Source organism: Hibiscus syriacus, unplaced genomic scaffold (genome assembly GCF_006381635.1).
Source record: "Hibiscus syriacus cultivar Baekdansim isolate YM2019G1 unplaced genomic scaffold, ASM638163v2 tig00117056_pilon, whole genome shotgun sequence".
Taxonomy (NCBI): Eukaryota; Viridiplantae; Streptophyta; class Magnoliopsida; order Malvales; family Malvaceae; genus Hibiscus; species Hibiscus syriacus.
This window is the reverse complement of record NW_024063539.1, coordinates 7,533,091-7,546,326: the sequence shown is the minus strand read 5'-3', so window position 1 is coordinate 7,546,326 and position 13,236 is coordinate 7,533,091. Positions and strand designations below refer to the sequence as shown.

The window sequence follows — 13,236 nt, the reverse complement described above, 5'->3', positions numbered from 1 at the left end:
AAGAAAATAGGCCTATATATACTTAAAATCAGATATATATAAACTATGCAGTAATCCAATATGCAGTAAATTAAATTCTATACCATAATAATTTCAACCTTAAAATTTTAAATATGCAGTAATCCAAGTTTTTTTTTAAAAAAAATCTATACTTAAAAATACATCAACTTAAAAAAATACATAAACTATGGAAAATAAATAATTAAGAAATTCAGATATATAAAATAAAATAAAATAAAAACCCCACCCTGATTGCACAAAAGAATTGCCTATATCAAATATGGATATATCCACCGGGTCTATGTTTAATTACTTTGCCTACTTATTAAGCCAAACCAATACACGTGTATATGTTTACTAGTTTAAAACTTCTGCAGAAGCCCAAAGTTGAATGAGAAGTTATAGTTTCCGACCAGAAACAAAGCGAATATTACCGAGCATGTAAGGAGAACCCACATCCATGGCTGCATCTTTCTCCTGCCACGGTTACGAAGTGGCGGTGGAATGGATTTCGCCTTTGTCTGCTTTGTGAACTGAGATGGCTTTTGAGACCTCTTTGCCACCGTTACTGGTTTCTCTTTAATTTTTTCAGAATCTTGTGGAGTTTCCAAAGTTGGTGCGGATTCGGTTTCATCTGTAACACTTGCATCCACTACTGCTGCTGCAGCTCCCTTTCTTCTTTCCTTCTTCTTTGCCCTCTTTTCTCGTTCCTGCACCGAGGATAATCCCACTGAATCCGTATGGCGACAAAGCAGAATGTATCGAGTATTTCTATGTTACAAGGAACTGACAAGGAATATTATAGTGTGGATGATAAAGAAGAGTTTACCTTCTCTTTCTGTTCAGCTTCTTTCTGAGCTCTTAGTGCAGCCCGAGCTTGGGCCTTCTCTGCGTTTTGCCTCTTCCTTTCTATTGCCTCCTTAGCTTTAGCTATCTCCTCCAGCCGACGCTGCTCCCTCAATTTAGCTGCTTCCTCTTCCTTCCTCAATTCCTCTTCCTTCCTAAGCCTTTCCTCTTCCTCCTTTGTTATCTTTGGTTTTTCTTCTTCTGCTGCTTCAATTGTTTCCCTGCTAGAAGCAGTTGTTGAACCACTTGCTGGAGGAACAGGTTTCGTGGACTTTTCTGATTTACTTATCTGATTCTTTTGCTCCACGGCAGGAGCTGTTTTCTCTTGTGTTTGTTCTACCAAAGTTGAGTTGGACACAGTGTGATCCTTGGCAACTCTTTCGTTTACTACTTGAGGAATTACAGATGGCTCTTCATCAGGACCAAGTGCACGGCCGTCAAATGTCCTCAGTCTCCTTAATATACTTCCGACATTGCATCGGATGTATTCTTTACGGAATTCATCGTTGTTGTTCCACAAGTCCATAACTTTCTCAACCTGAACCATCAACTGTTTAGATAAAAGAGTACATGAAATTTTTAATATCTAAGAAATAAGATCAATGCATGGGCTCACCTGGTCAACACACAGATTTTGAAGTGCCTCTTTGTCCCCTTTCAAGGCCAAATCATTTGCTGCCTTTGCATCATCCTTGTACTGCCAAAAAAATTTGTTCTGCAAAATTCAAGCAAGTGTAGGTCGGCATCTTTTATCAGTATTTTATTTTCTTTGTGGGAAAAAAACAGCTTAGTTCACATAAGCAAATATACAACCGAAACAGGAACGTAAAATGCAGTTTCTATTACACTACAAAACTGGGATATATTGAAGAGACAATGTATGAAACTAGAGGAAAGTCTAGATGATATGAAGCAGTATCTCAATTGACCTATAGAAAACAAAAACCACCAATTTAATTCCGCGGGGTACGCTTTCATGAAACACCGGATACAGCAGGAAAATAATGGAAAAACATCCTTAAAGCAATCCTGATGGAACGCTAATAATGCACAATGCATCGTAAAAAACAAGTCTACAATAACTTCCGCACATCATTACTTTAATATGTGCCTCCGCTATTTCAATAAATTTCAATACTGATGGGCACGCCTAATTGCCTCTATCCGATTAAAATTCTCTATCAGGGTGAAGGCAAGAGTGACTGGATGTTAGCAAGCATGTAAGAGTCATATACATGATATCATAAAGGCTTACACGGTTTGAAAGTACCTTCTCATATGATTGTTTCTTCAAACTCAGCAACTGTGAATATGCTTCTTGGCGGATGTCATCAGCAGCTTTGAACTGGACCTGCAATTTGTTTATCTTTTCAGCTTCATCATGATACTCTTTCCTAGCAGCCTTGGTGGCTGCTTCATCCTTCAGGAGATTGACCTTCAATTGGTCTGCTTCCTTCTTTAAAGACTGTAGATACAGAAGAATGGATTAAATAGGCAATCAAAAAAATAGTGTTAACACGACAAAATGAAGATGAATGGTCCAACAACTAACAAATTTAATGTACAATACTTATAATCATAGAATGTGTAAATCCAGGAATAAGAAGAGCATTTGAATTTTATACCTTCATGCGCTCTTTAATTTGGTCTTTTTGGTCCGAACCCTGCCGAACTTCATCCTGCCTAACCATATTAGAAGAGATCCGTTCACGAGTTTGCTTAAATTGCTTGATCTGATGAATATACTGTTTTTCATCCTTAAGAGGCATGGTTTCATGCTGTATCATGTGTTCCATGTTTCTTATCTGCTTACAGGTGATATAGTTAGAACGATCAACCATATATAAAAGAAAAGCACACTTAGACAAAAAAAAAACAAAATGGAGTAAAACAGGAAATTACCTGGGCATCAATATCCTCAATGTTCATCATAGATTGAATAGAGTCTATTTCTTGGCGTTTGGACCTATACAGATCTCGTATTGCTCTTTCTTGGGATATGGCAGCCTCGACATTATCACCATATTTCTTGCAAATTACCTATTAGTGAAGCATTTTATCAACCACTAGAAAAGAAACAAATATATAAATTCTTTTCAGAAAGAATATCATAATCATTCTTACCCTCATCTTTTGTATTTCAGTTCGAATGGCATCCCGACTTTGAGTTTTCTCCTCAACTCTAATTTGAGCAAGCCTGATTTTTTCTTTTAAATTTTCATCATCATATCTTGGGACCCTAATCAAGAAGTAAAATGGACTTTTCCTTTCAACCTCATCAAGGCCTTTTGGTTCTTCTGACTGTTGACATGTAACAGTACCAAACTGAATTCCATCCTTTATGAGAGCACGAGTCTGTTCATTATTGTTAGCATCACAATCTGATTCTCTAGATTCATATACAAGTTCATCACTGTCAGAAATATCTGCAGCAGACAATTTTTCAGTTGCAGCAGGTGCTTTCTCATCATTACTTACAGTAGCCGAGTTACTATCACTTTGAACATCAACCACATCCACCAATTTTTCATCGGTTTCAGTGCTATGGCATTCAACAAGCACTTTAGAAATCTCAGCCTCTTCAGATAACATAGAACCATCACCATTGTTCAAGCATCTTGACTTAAAATTATCATCAATAGAACCACTCTCATCCTTTATATCTATCTCCGAATTCTCAAATCCAACTCCGCTATTCTCATCCAACTCAATGACGTCAGTTTCTAGTTTCTCATCATCAACAGAAGGCGGCAAAAAGGTTTCAGTCGTAGTATCACTAACACCACTTTCAACAGGTGCATTATTGTGGAGTACAACTGTGGAGGATGTGCCTTCCACAACATCAGCTATTGTATCACTTAGAACCCCTTGAACAGTTATATGCACATTCTTATTTGTAATAGGGGAGATAAAGCTTTCCACGAGTTTAGAAGACTTACTTGAATCAACAGAATTGTTGATCTGAACCGTCTCTGAAATGCCATCCTGGGTGTGAACATCCTGCAAGGCCTCTCCACATTCATCGGAGAAAGAACCACTCACAGTTTCTTTTTCTAAATTAGTATCAGCTACCGAGCCCGAATCTCGTTCAGTAACATGCTCTAAGCCCAAACCACTTTCCACAGGAGACTCATCAGCTGCTGTTAAACTTTCCCCAACTTTAACTGATCCATTTCCAGAAACATCTTGTGGCACCATCTCAGGAATTTCAGAGATTCCATTTTGTTCAGGACTGTCTCCATTACCTTTAGAGACAGGACCTGGAGAATCAGCGTCAACTTCAACACTGTTAGAGGACTCATTCTGTTTGGCCACAGAATCAACAAGAACAGCTTCTGAAACTGAGTCCTTTTCCCTAATGTCAGGTAAACAATCCCCATCACAGTCAGAGACAGAGATGGTAGTAACCCCATCATCAGTTACAGGCAATTCAAAAACCATGTTCTGTACATTCCTGGAAATGGAATCAGCAGCATCTTCAGTAACAGTGGCCTTAGCACTATCATAAGCTAAACCATCTCCATTGCAATCATCAGCTACAAACATTTCAGAACTCTCATTATCTTTTGACCTGAAGTCGAGAACACTAGCTTCAGAAACAGTGGAACCACTATCATTTGCTAAACCGTCTCCATAGCAACTGTCATCAGCAGCTATGGCCATTTGAGAACCCTCATTCTCTTTTGACTTCGAATAGATAACATTGGCTTCAGAGACAGTGGCCTTATCTATATCATTAGCTAAACCATCTTGATTGCAATCGTCATCATCAGCTACAACCATTTCCAAGTCCTCATTCTCTCTCGACCCTGAATCGAGAACATTGGCTTCAGAGACAGTGGCCTTAGCACTAACATTAGCTAAACCATCTCCACTGCAATCATCATCATCAGCTACAACCATTTCAGAGCCCTCAGTCTCTTTTGACCCGGAATCAATAACATGGGCTTCAGAGACAGTGGCCCAGGTATTATCATCAGCTAAAGCATTTCCATTGCAATCACCATCATCAGCTAAAGCCATTTCAGAGTCTCCATTCTCTTTTGACCTGGAATGGATAATATTGGCTTTAGAGACAGTGCCTTTAGCACCATCATTAGCTAAACCTTCTCCATTGCATTCGCCATCATCAGCTAGAGCCATTTCAGGGCCCTCATTCTCTTTTGACCTGAAATCCAGAACATTGGCCTCAGACACATTGGTGTTAGCACCATCATTAGCTAAACCATCTCCATTGCAATCACCATCAGAAGCTACAGCCATTTCGGAGCCCTCATTCTCTTTTGACCTGAAATCGAGAACATTGGCCTTAACACTAGAATTAGCTAAACCACCTCCATTGCAATCACTAGCAACACCTACAGCCATTTCAGAGCCTTCATTCTCTTTTGACCTGGAATCAATATCATTGGCTTCAGACACGATGGCCTTAGCTCTATCATTAGCTAAATCGTCTCCATTGCAATCACTAGCATCAGCTACAGCCATTTCAGATTCCTCATTCCCCTTTGACCTGAAATCGAGAACATTGGCTTCGACACTTTCATTAGCCAAGCCATTGACATCAGGGCCAACATTAGCTTTGACACTTTCATTAGCTGAGCCATTGACATCAGGGCCAAAGACAGAATAAATCTCATCACTCTGTTTATCACTGGAGTCAACAGCAGCAGCTTCTAAAACAGTGTGTTCAACTATATTCATATCATCAGAAACATCTTCAGCTGATTCAGAAACTCCATACTGATCAGCCATGGCAGTTTCTGAAACTCCGTTTTCAGCATTAATAGCAGAAACAGAAACACTTTGAACAAGATCCCCTGATTTTTGTTCATCAACAAGAGCCTCCACGTGGCACAATTCCAACGATTCCTTGTCCTGATCCACAATTTCAATACAAGAGTCATCCTCTTCTCTCAAATCCTTAACCAAATCAGTTTTAGATTTCGCTTCTCCTTCAGTCTCCACACACTCAAACCCCTGATCTACTCCGCCAATGCCATTGCCATTTTTCTCAAGATCCGACTCCACTGGATCTCCATTTTCGCCGTCGTTTCCGTTAACGAAAACATAATCACCGCCACCGTTGGTGTCTTCCCTGACAGTCCTCCCATTGACGCCATTCGAACGGTCTTCCTTTCCGTTCTTCTTCTTCACCTGATCTTCCTCCACCGCAATCTCAACCTTGGACGAAGACGATGCCGCCGCCTCCTCCACCACATGCACGGCCGTCACTTCATCCACAGTCATATTCGCTTTCAATTAACTAAAAATAGAAAAAAAATCAGATCTAAAATTAAACTTAAACGATTCATAATAAAAGATGGTCCTTTATTTCAAAATTTTAGATATTACCAAATTTAAAAGGAAAAAATAGTCAAAGCTTACTCGTAAATGAAACCTGGTCAAAAGAAGTAGCCGGAGCAAGTTTGCCGACGCCAATGCCGGAAAATGCAGCAATCAATTGAATCCGGAGAGAAGAAGCGTAAATTGAATGGAAAATCAGCTGCGAAAAGTTACGGAGAAAACGAAAATATACATTTATAGCAATAATATAAGACAAACGAGAGAGAGAGAGAGAGAGACTACTGTATAAAACACTTCTCTCAGTAAATTTCCTTTTTTTCATTTTTTTAAATAATTATTAACACGTCACTTTCCTTGATTATTCTGCAATTTCTCGTGTGATACTGTGATCCCAAAATTTTATTTTTACACTTAAAATGGTACAAAAACTGTATAGGTCCCTTTACTGTATTACAAAGTTCACGTTAATCTCATATTTTTAAAACGAACAAAGACTACGTAATCGATCCATTTGCAGCATTCCAACTAAATAAGATGGTGGTGTTGGAAATATCCTCTCCCCAATCAGAGTCTCACGATCCAGACTTCTCAGACAATCAATTATCCCATTTTTCAAGCATCGTATGTGCTCAATGCGTATTTCTCACTCAAAACGCGGTAAATCACAAACCGCAATCACTAATGCAGATCCTTTTGAAGTTTCTGTGTTAGAACAAAGTAATTGAACCACTTTCAAGCAATCCGTCTCCCCCATAATTTTCATGCATCCCAAGCTCTTTGCATGTCGTAAAGCATCATGCACGGTCTACAATTCAGCCAAAAATACTGAACATGTTCCTAAATTTTTAGAAAAACCAAAGACCCGTTCTCCCACGCCACCAGCTGCAAGAGTATTATTACGATTCCGTACAGTCCTATCTGTATTAATTTTAAACCATCTTGATGGTGAACACCGTCACTCAAGGCCCATAACAACATTAGATTCATGCACTTGATATTTGAAGTGGTGGTTGTACAGCCCTCAATATCTCATCTTTTATTCGAGTACCACACTCTACAATCGTCTCTCTTCGAACTCGTCATCAAAAATGTAATATTCCTTTACAACCAAATTTTCCAATTAGTTAATGACATACGATATCTCAATTTTCAGGAACCTGTGCAAAATAGGATGGGTGCCTCAAATTGGTAATTAGTCCTTCCTTCGTATTCATTGCGATGAAGTTGTGGAATTTGCTCGGTTTAATCGGTCTTTTCCGAACTACGATAACTGGATCACATATTCGAAATATATGTTGCACATCTTCCACCACTTCACTACGATGAATCGAATCAAAGAATATGATATTAATATAAAGTACGATATCAATTTTTTAAAGTAATGCGGTATATTTGTTTGACTTATTATTATTTAATTTAAACAATTACATTCAATTTAATTAATCCCGTGCCATGTTCACTAGATTGCAAGATTATTAAATTACTGAAATATTGTACTCGACAAAAATTAGGAAAATATTGATTTCAAAAAATATTTAAAGAAATATGATAAAGTTGTCAGTAGTTGCCTATAATTTTGCTCTAATTGTTTTTTTACCTTTTAGGATCAAACTGAAATAAACTAAAAGTATATGAGCTAAAATGCAAAATTTAGAAATTAAGAGAAATTGTGCGTGTATATGTTGTTTGAAATATAATTATATTATAAAATTTTAAAAGGCCATCTCATTTTGTGCTTGATTGTTCGACTGGAGTAACTTTTTTAATCCATGTATTTTTTTTAATTTACTAGTCGATAAGGAGTCGAAAATAACATGTTGACACATGTCACTAGTGACATATGCCACAAAATTGATTTGTTGCACCTCTTAATTGAATAATTAATTTTTGAGTTAAATTAAAATTATAACTAAATTGATAGAATATGTAAGTAATAAAAATCAAATATATACTTATGTCAATTTTATTAACTACCACGTCAACATCTATGTCAAATGTTAATATTTAGTGACTTGATTAATAATAATTAAATAATTAAATGACCTAATCAACAAAATTAAAATATCAATAGTCAAAATAAAGAAAAGTAATAGTTAAGAGATCATACGTAGAATAGAATTTACCGTATGATCCAAACGGATAGCCTTTTTAATTATTTTTCCTTCATAAGTTCCTTTCTACTTTAAGCGCTGAGTTTTATACAAATATCTCCACTTCTACAATCTTCCTTTTTGTTCTCAACGAATATAATTAAAATATTTTTTTATTTCACTATAAATTAAAAATTATATCAAAACATATTAGAGTTGAGTTTTCAAATAAAATTTTAAGTTATGTTGGTAAAAATATTTTTAAATTGAGATTAAATAGAGGTTGAATTTTATTATTTAATACCGAATAATATTCAAATAGATTATAAACTTTTCAATCTGATATGTTGTCATACTTAATTATGTTTTAATAAAAAAAAAATCAATTGATCGAAAACTATTTGATTTTTTATGCTTTGATTTCTATAATTTAATTTCGAATAAACCCATTAAAAAATAATAAAAAATGATGTGAGTACTCAATAAGCTTCAAATCATGTTCTTATAATATGACACAAGTTGAGTTGAATTGTGGTATTTACATTAAAATTTTAAAATATAATTATAATTCGTGGTACTAATTTAATACCATAATGAAAGTAATTGGACTAACGCGTAATTAGCATAAATTTTTCTTTAATTTTTTATATTAGTGCTGAAAATATTAAACAGGAGATGATGATAAATGGGAAGGGGGGAATGAATAAAAAGTGGGGGACAAACTCAATCTGATAAAGAAAATTAGAAAGAGGAGATGGAAGATAAAAGCCTTTTTCTTTTCTAAGCGCAGGAGAAGCTCGTGAGAGCTAAAAGTGTACAGTTTTAGGATGGATCCATCTATACTTATGATTTCCCCCACTTTCAATGCAACAATTCAAGCATCTCCCCCCTTCCATTTTATTAAAAAAAGGAATCCTATGTTTTCATACTATTTTTTTTTAAATAATTTGAGGTGATTATAAAATAGTATATGTAATAGAAATTTTTTAATTTATTAACAACGTACATATATTTATGTTAGATAAATTTCTTAATTTATTAACCACATACATATATTTTACATACACAATTGGTTGAACCCGAATCATTTATTGAAAACAACATTCCCTCTAAGAACGGACAAGTGATTTTATGTTGAGACGAACTTATAAAATTTTAAAGCGAGATGAATTTATAAAATTTTAAAGGGAGATGAATTTATAAAATTTTGGGTAACCAAAACATATTTTCAATAAAAAAAAGGCAAAAGGGTAACTTTTGTTCATATAATAGATCTTATTTATCATTTTTGTCTCTATTATATTTTCACATTAATTTAACCCTCCAAGTTATTCAATTTCATCCTTTTATATTCTATCCCTAACTTAAAACCTTAAATCGAGGGTTTTCTAAATCGAGGGTTCTAAGTCAAGGTTTAAGGTTTAGTAGGGTTTAAGATTTAAAGGTAATGAGTTGTGATTTAGGGTTATTAATGTAGGATTTTAAGTTTGGGGTAAGATATAAAATGATGCAATTAAATAAATTTGAGACTAAATTTATATAAAATTACGATATGGACAAAAATAATAAATTTAATATATTATAAGGATAAAAGTAACTCTTAAATCTAAAAAATATAAATAAAATACTTAAAATATATAACAATTAGCAACTTTTAGGGGATGGATGCCCACCTACCCTACGATCTATCTCTACTCCCTCTTACCACTAAAACAACTTAATAAATAATGATTGTTCTATTTATTAAATATGTTATTTAAGTATCTTTGTATGAGTTTCTTCCCCTGTAATTCATACAAAATCCCTTTTCAATATATATATATATATATATATATATATATATATATATATATATATATATATATATATATATATATATATATATATATATATGAGTTAGGATCCACTTACACAATGTAAAATTCTTTAGTTTTATATATATTTAGGACCGTTAGATTGGTGGAAATAGATAGTTAAAATTGACTCATTGTGTTTTTTTCAGAGAAAATTTTATCATTTCTTACTTTTAATCTAAATTATATATTTTCACTCATCCAACAATCCTAAATCTGTATAAAACTAAAAAAATTTACATTGTGTAATAGGATTCTATCACATATATATATAATATGAATTTTTAATTTTTTACGTGAAAAATATGAAAATTTTTGATTTTTTAATGTTTAAATAGAATAGCTTTTTTTTTTTTTTACAAAAGAAAATGCATATCGACCAAAAGTCAACTTTATGGTACATTAATCAAACTTAAAATACTAACATAAAGTTTTGAGATATTTTAAAATTTAAATTGGATCTACGAACAACAGCACACTAATAAATTATAGCTTAATTAATTAAGTCAGATATTTTAATTAGCTTGATTAAAATTAGTATTGTTATAACATCGTGGATATAATTTATGTGATTGTGTTTAAATGTAAATGACTTTAAAAGTTATAAATAATTTAAATGTTATATAAAAATATTTTACTTAAATTAGATAAAAAAATCACTTATTCAGATATTTTTTAATTTAATTAATCACAGTATAGACGTAAACTTTTGAGATAATATTTTAAAAGTACAAAAATAACTAATTAATTAAAATATTTTAAGGGGTCATTCTTTGTCGGCAGAGCCATAGGATACGTGAAGGGTTTTTCTTCTGTTCATATTTTATTTTCCTTTGTTTCATTTTAGTATTTTTTTTTTACTTTAATTTAGTAGCTTTTAGTATTGATACTGAGTTTATAACTAATTACAACTACGGTCAAAGTCAAATATATATTTAAAAGTACAAATGTTTAATTACTTAATTAAAATATTTTAAGGGTATTTATTTTCTTTAGGTGGTTATTGTGAAGACGTGGGGTTTTATTTTCAAGTTGGTCCTTGTATAGTATTATATCCAATAAAATTATTACCAGTTTTTGTTAGTCAATCCTTTTAAATTAAAATATATATTTAGATATAAATTAAAGAATATTTTTAAATACTATTAAATTTTAAAATTAAATAAATTAGATCTTATCTTCTCGTTTCTAATTAGAAAAATATATAAAATTTGACATAAAATTGTATTCTAAAACATTTTATTTTTTAAAAATAGAAATCGGGTGCTTTGGGAAGGTTAGATCCGAGCCATGACGATAATTTTTTAGATTTGAATATGATCGGACTTCATTTATAGACATATTTAATTAAAATGATCTATTCAAAAATATAATTAAATTAATAGTCATAAATATCTAAATTAAAATAAAAATAATTTTAGATGAAATTGAATATAATAAAACATTTTTTTATAATTCAATATAATAAAACTTAAATTCAAAATAGATTTAAATTAAATCCCCTCAAATGATACTTACGCGAGACTGAACTTTCTAAATAGTGTTGAAATATTTTAATAATACAGAGGCTTATCTATAAGTTGGCGTGATGAACAAAATGGACCAAACTATATGGCATTCCCTCTACATTCTAAATAGTGTTGATTAAGACATTTTATAATTCAGAATGGACCGACAACAAGTGTATATATAAAGAGAAAGGTAAGGTTCAGATAAATACTATAAAACTAAAAAAAATTACATTAATTTAGAATTATCAAGTATTTGTAAATTATGAGCGAGATTCAAAGTTCAAAATATGTATTTTTTTGGAAAATAAAAAAAATGAATCTTATCGTATATACACACACACCAGTTACCATTTTATATTTATCTAATTATCATAAATTAATGTAAAACATTTTTATTTTTACCTTAGAAGTAGATCATACTTTCTCTCTGTATATTATATTGTGTGATTTGATTTCAGTAGATTATCATTTATCCCACTTTTATTTGCTATTAAATCAAAATTAAACACCTTCCATTTGGCTTTACCCATGAGATTTATCTTTGTTTTCACTAATGATTTAAGATTTATTTATTTTCTTGGATAAAGTACACTAGAGCTCACTAAACTATGATTACATATTTGTTTCTTATTATTAAGTTTTAGAAGTTATAAAATAATCATTAAACGTATCAATTTGTTATAAAATGATCATTAAAACTATTGAATTGTTACAAATTAATCATTAATTTTATCAGTAATATAATGTCATGATGACCATTTTATAAAAAATATAAATTTAATGATCATTTTATAATTTTTTAAAGTTTGATGATTAAAAAGCTTTCGAATACAGTTGAATGATTTTTTATATACTTTTAGTATTTTTTCACCTAATGGATAGGAATCATTCCATCATCAAATTATACAAAAAAAATAGTAAATTTTAAAACCATTTATTAGTTAATAAATACGTGTAAAAACATCATTTGTACAAATCTTAATCAACAAATATTTTTTTCCAAAAATGAAATCTTATAGAAGTGTCCAACATACCAATTAGGATCCCGTCACATCACATTGTCAAATACTCAAATGTAATTAATTTAAATGTTTTTTTAGATCTTGTAGCAACAGGGTAATAATTTTTTTGCAACAATTTTCTAATCTTACATCTTTAACATTAGTGTCCTAACATATTTTGTGGGGTTTTAATAGTATCCTTAATTTACATTATATGTGTTGATTGTCGTGCCGCTGTATGAATTATAGATCTGTAATGGGATAGCATGAACACCAGCCAGCTATTTTTTTATAAAAAAAACTTATAATATATATTCTTGTTATATGACACTTTTTTTTCGATTATATAGTGGAAAAAAGAATAGCTCAAATGAAATGATAAAAACATTATTTTTTTCAATTACTATATTTGTTACAATGTCAAAAAAAAAAACATGAAAAACATTTAACATATTTGGAAAGACATGAATAGCGCTCGACAACTTTTAGACTGCACAATTCACTAAATTATATATAACAAGAAAAAGACAACATATCTTTCATACGTCTTTCTCAAAGACGTGAAGTGCTTTTCATGTCTTCACAAAGACGTTAAATACTCCCCATGTCTTCCTACGATTATTCTAGT

At 32.1% G+C, this 13,236-nt stretch overlaps 1 protein-coding gene across 2 annotated transcripts; it reads right to left on the bottom strand.

Moving 5' to 3' along the window:
* Nucleotides 1-221: 221 nt before the first annotated feature.
* Nucleotides 222-6,417, bottom strand: LOC120198401 (dentin sialophosphoprotein-like). 2 transcript variants are annotated; one of them, XM_039199748.1, is made up of 12 exons: nt 6,235-6,417; nt 5,456-6,112; nt 5,240-5,377; nt 4,965-5,134; nt 4,133-4,826; nt 2,971-4,102; nt 2,749-2,886; nt 2,472-2,651; nt 2,117-2,311; nt 1,463-1,561; nt 830-1,384; nt 222-710 (listed from the first exon to the last, which is right to left on the bottom strand). In XM_039199748.1, exons 2-12 carry the CDS (start codon nt 6,094-6,096, stop codon nt 363-365), a joined length of 4,290 nt encoding a protein of 1,429 aa, XP_039055679.1. In that variant the 5' UTR covers nt 6,097-6,112; nt 6,235-6,417; the 3' UTR covers nt 222-362. The 2 variants fall into 2 exon arrangements, with proteins under 2 accessions (XP_039055679.1, XP_039055680.1); XM_039199749.1 differs by lacking the exon at nt 5,240-5,377 and having other exon boundaries at nt 4,965-5,154; nt 5,458-6,112.
* Nucleotides 6,418-13,236: the final 6,819 nt, after the last annotated feature.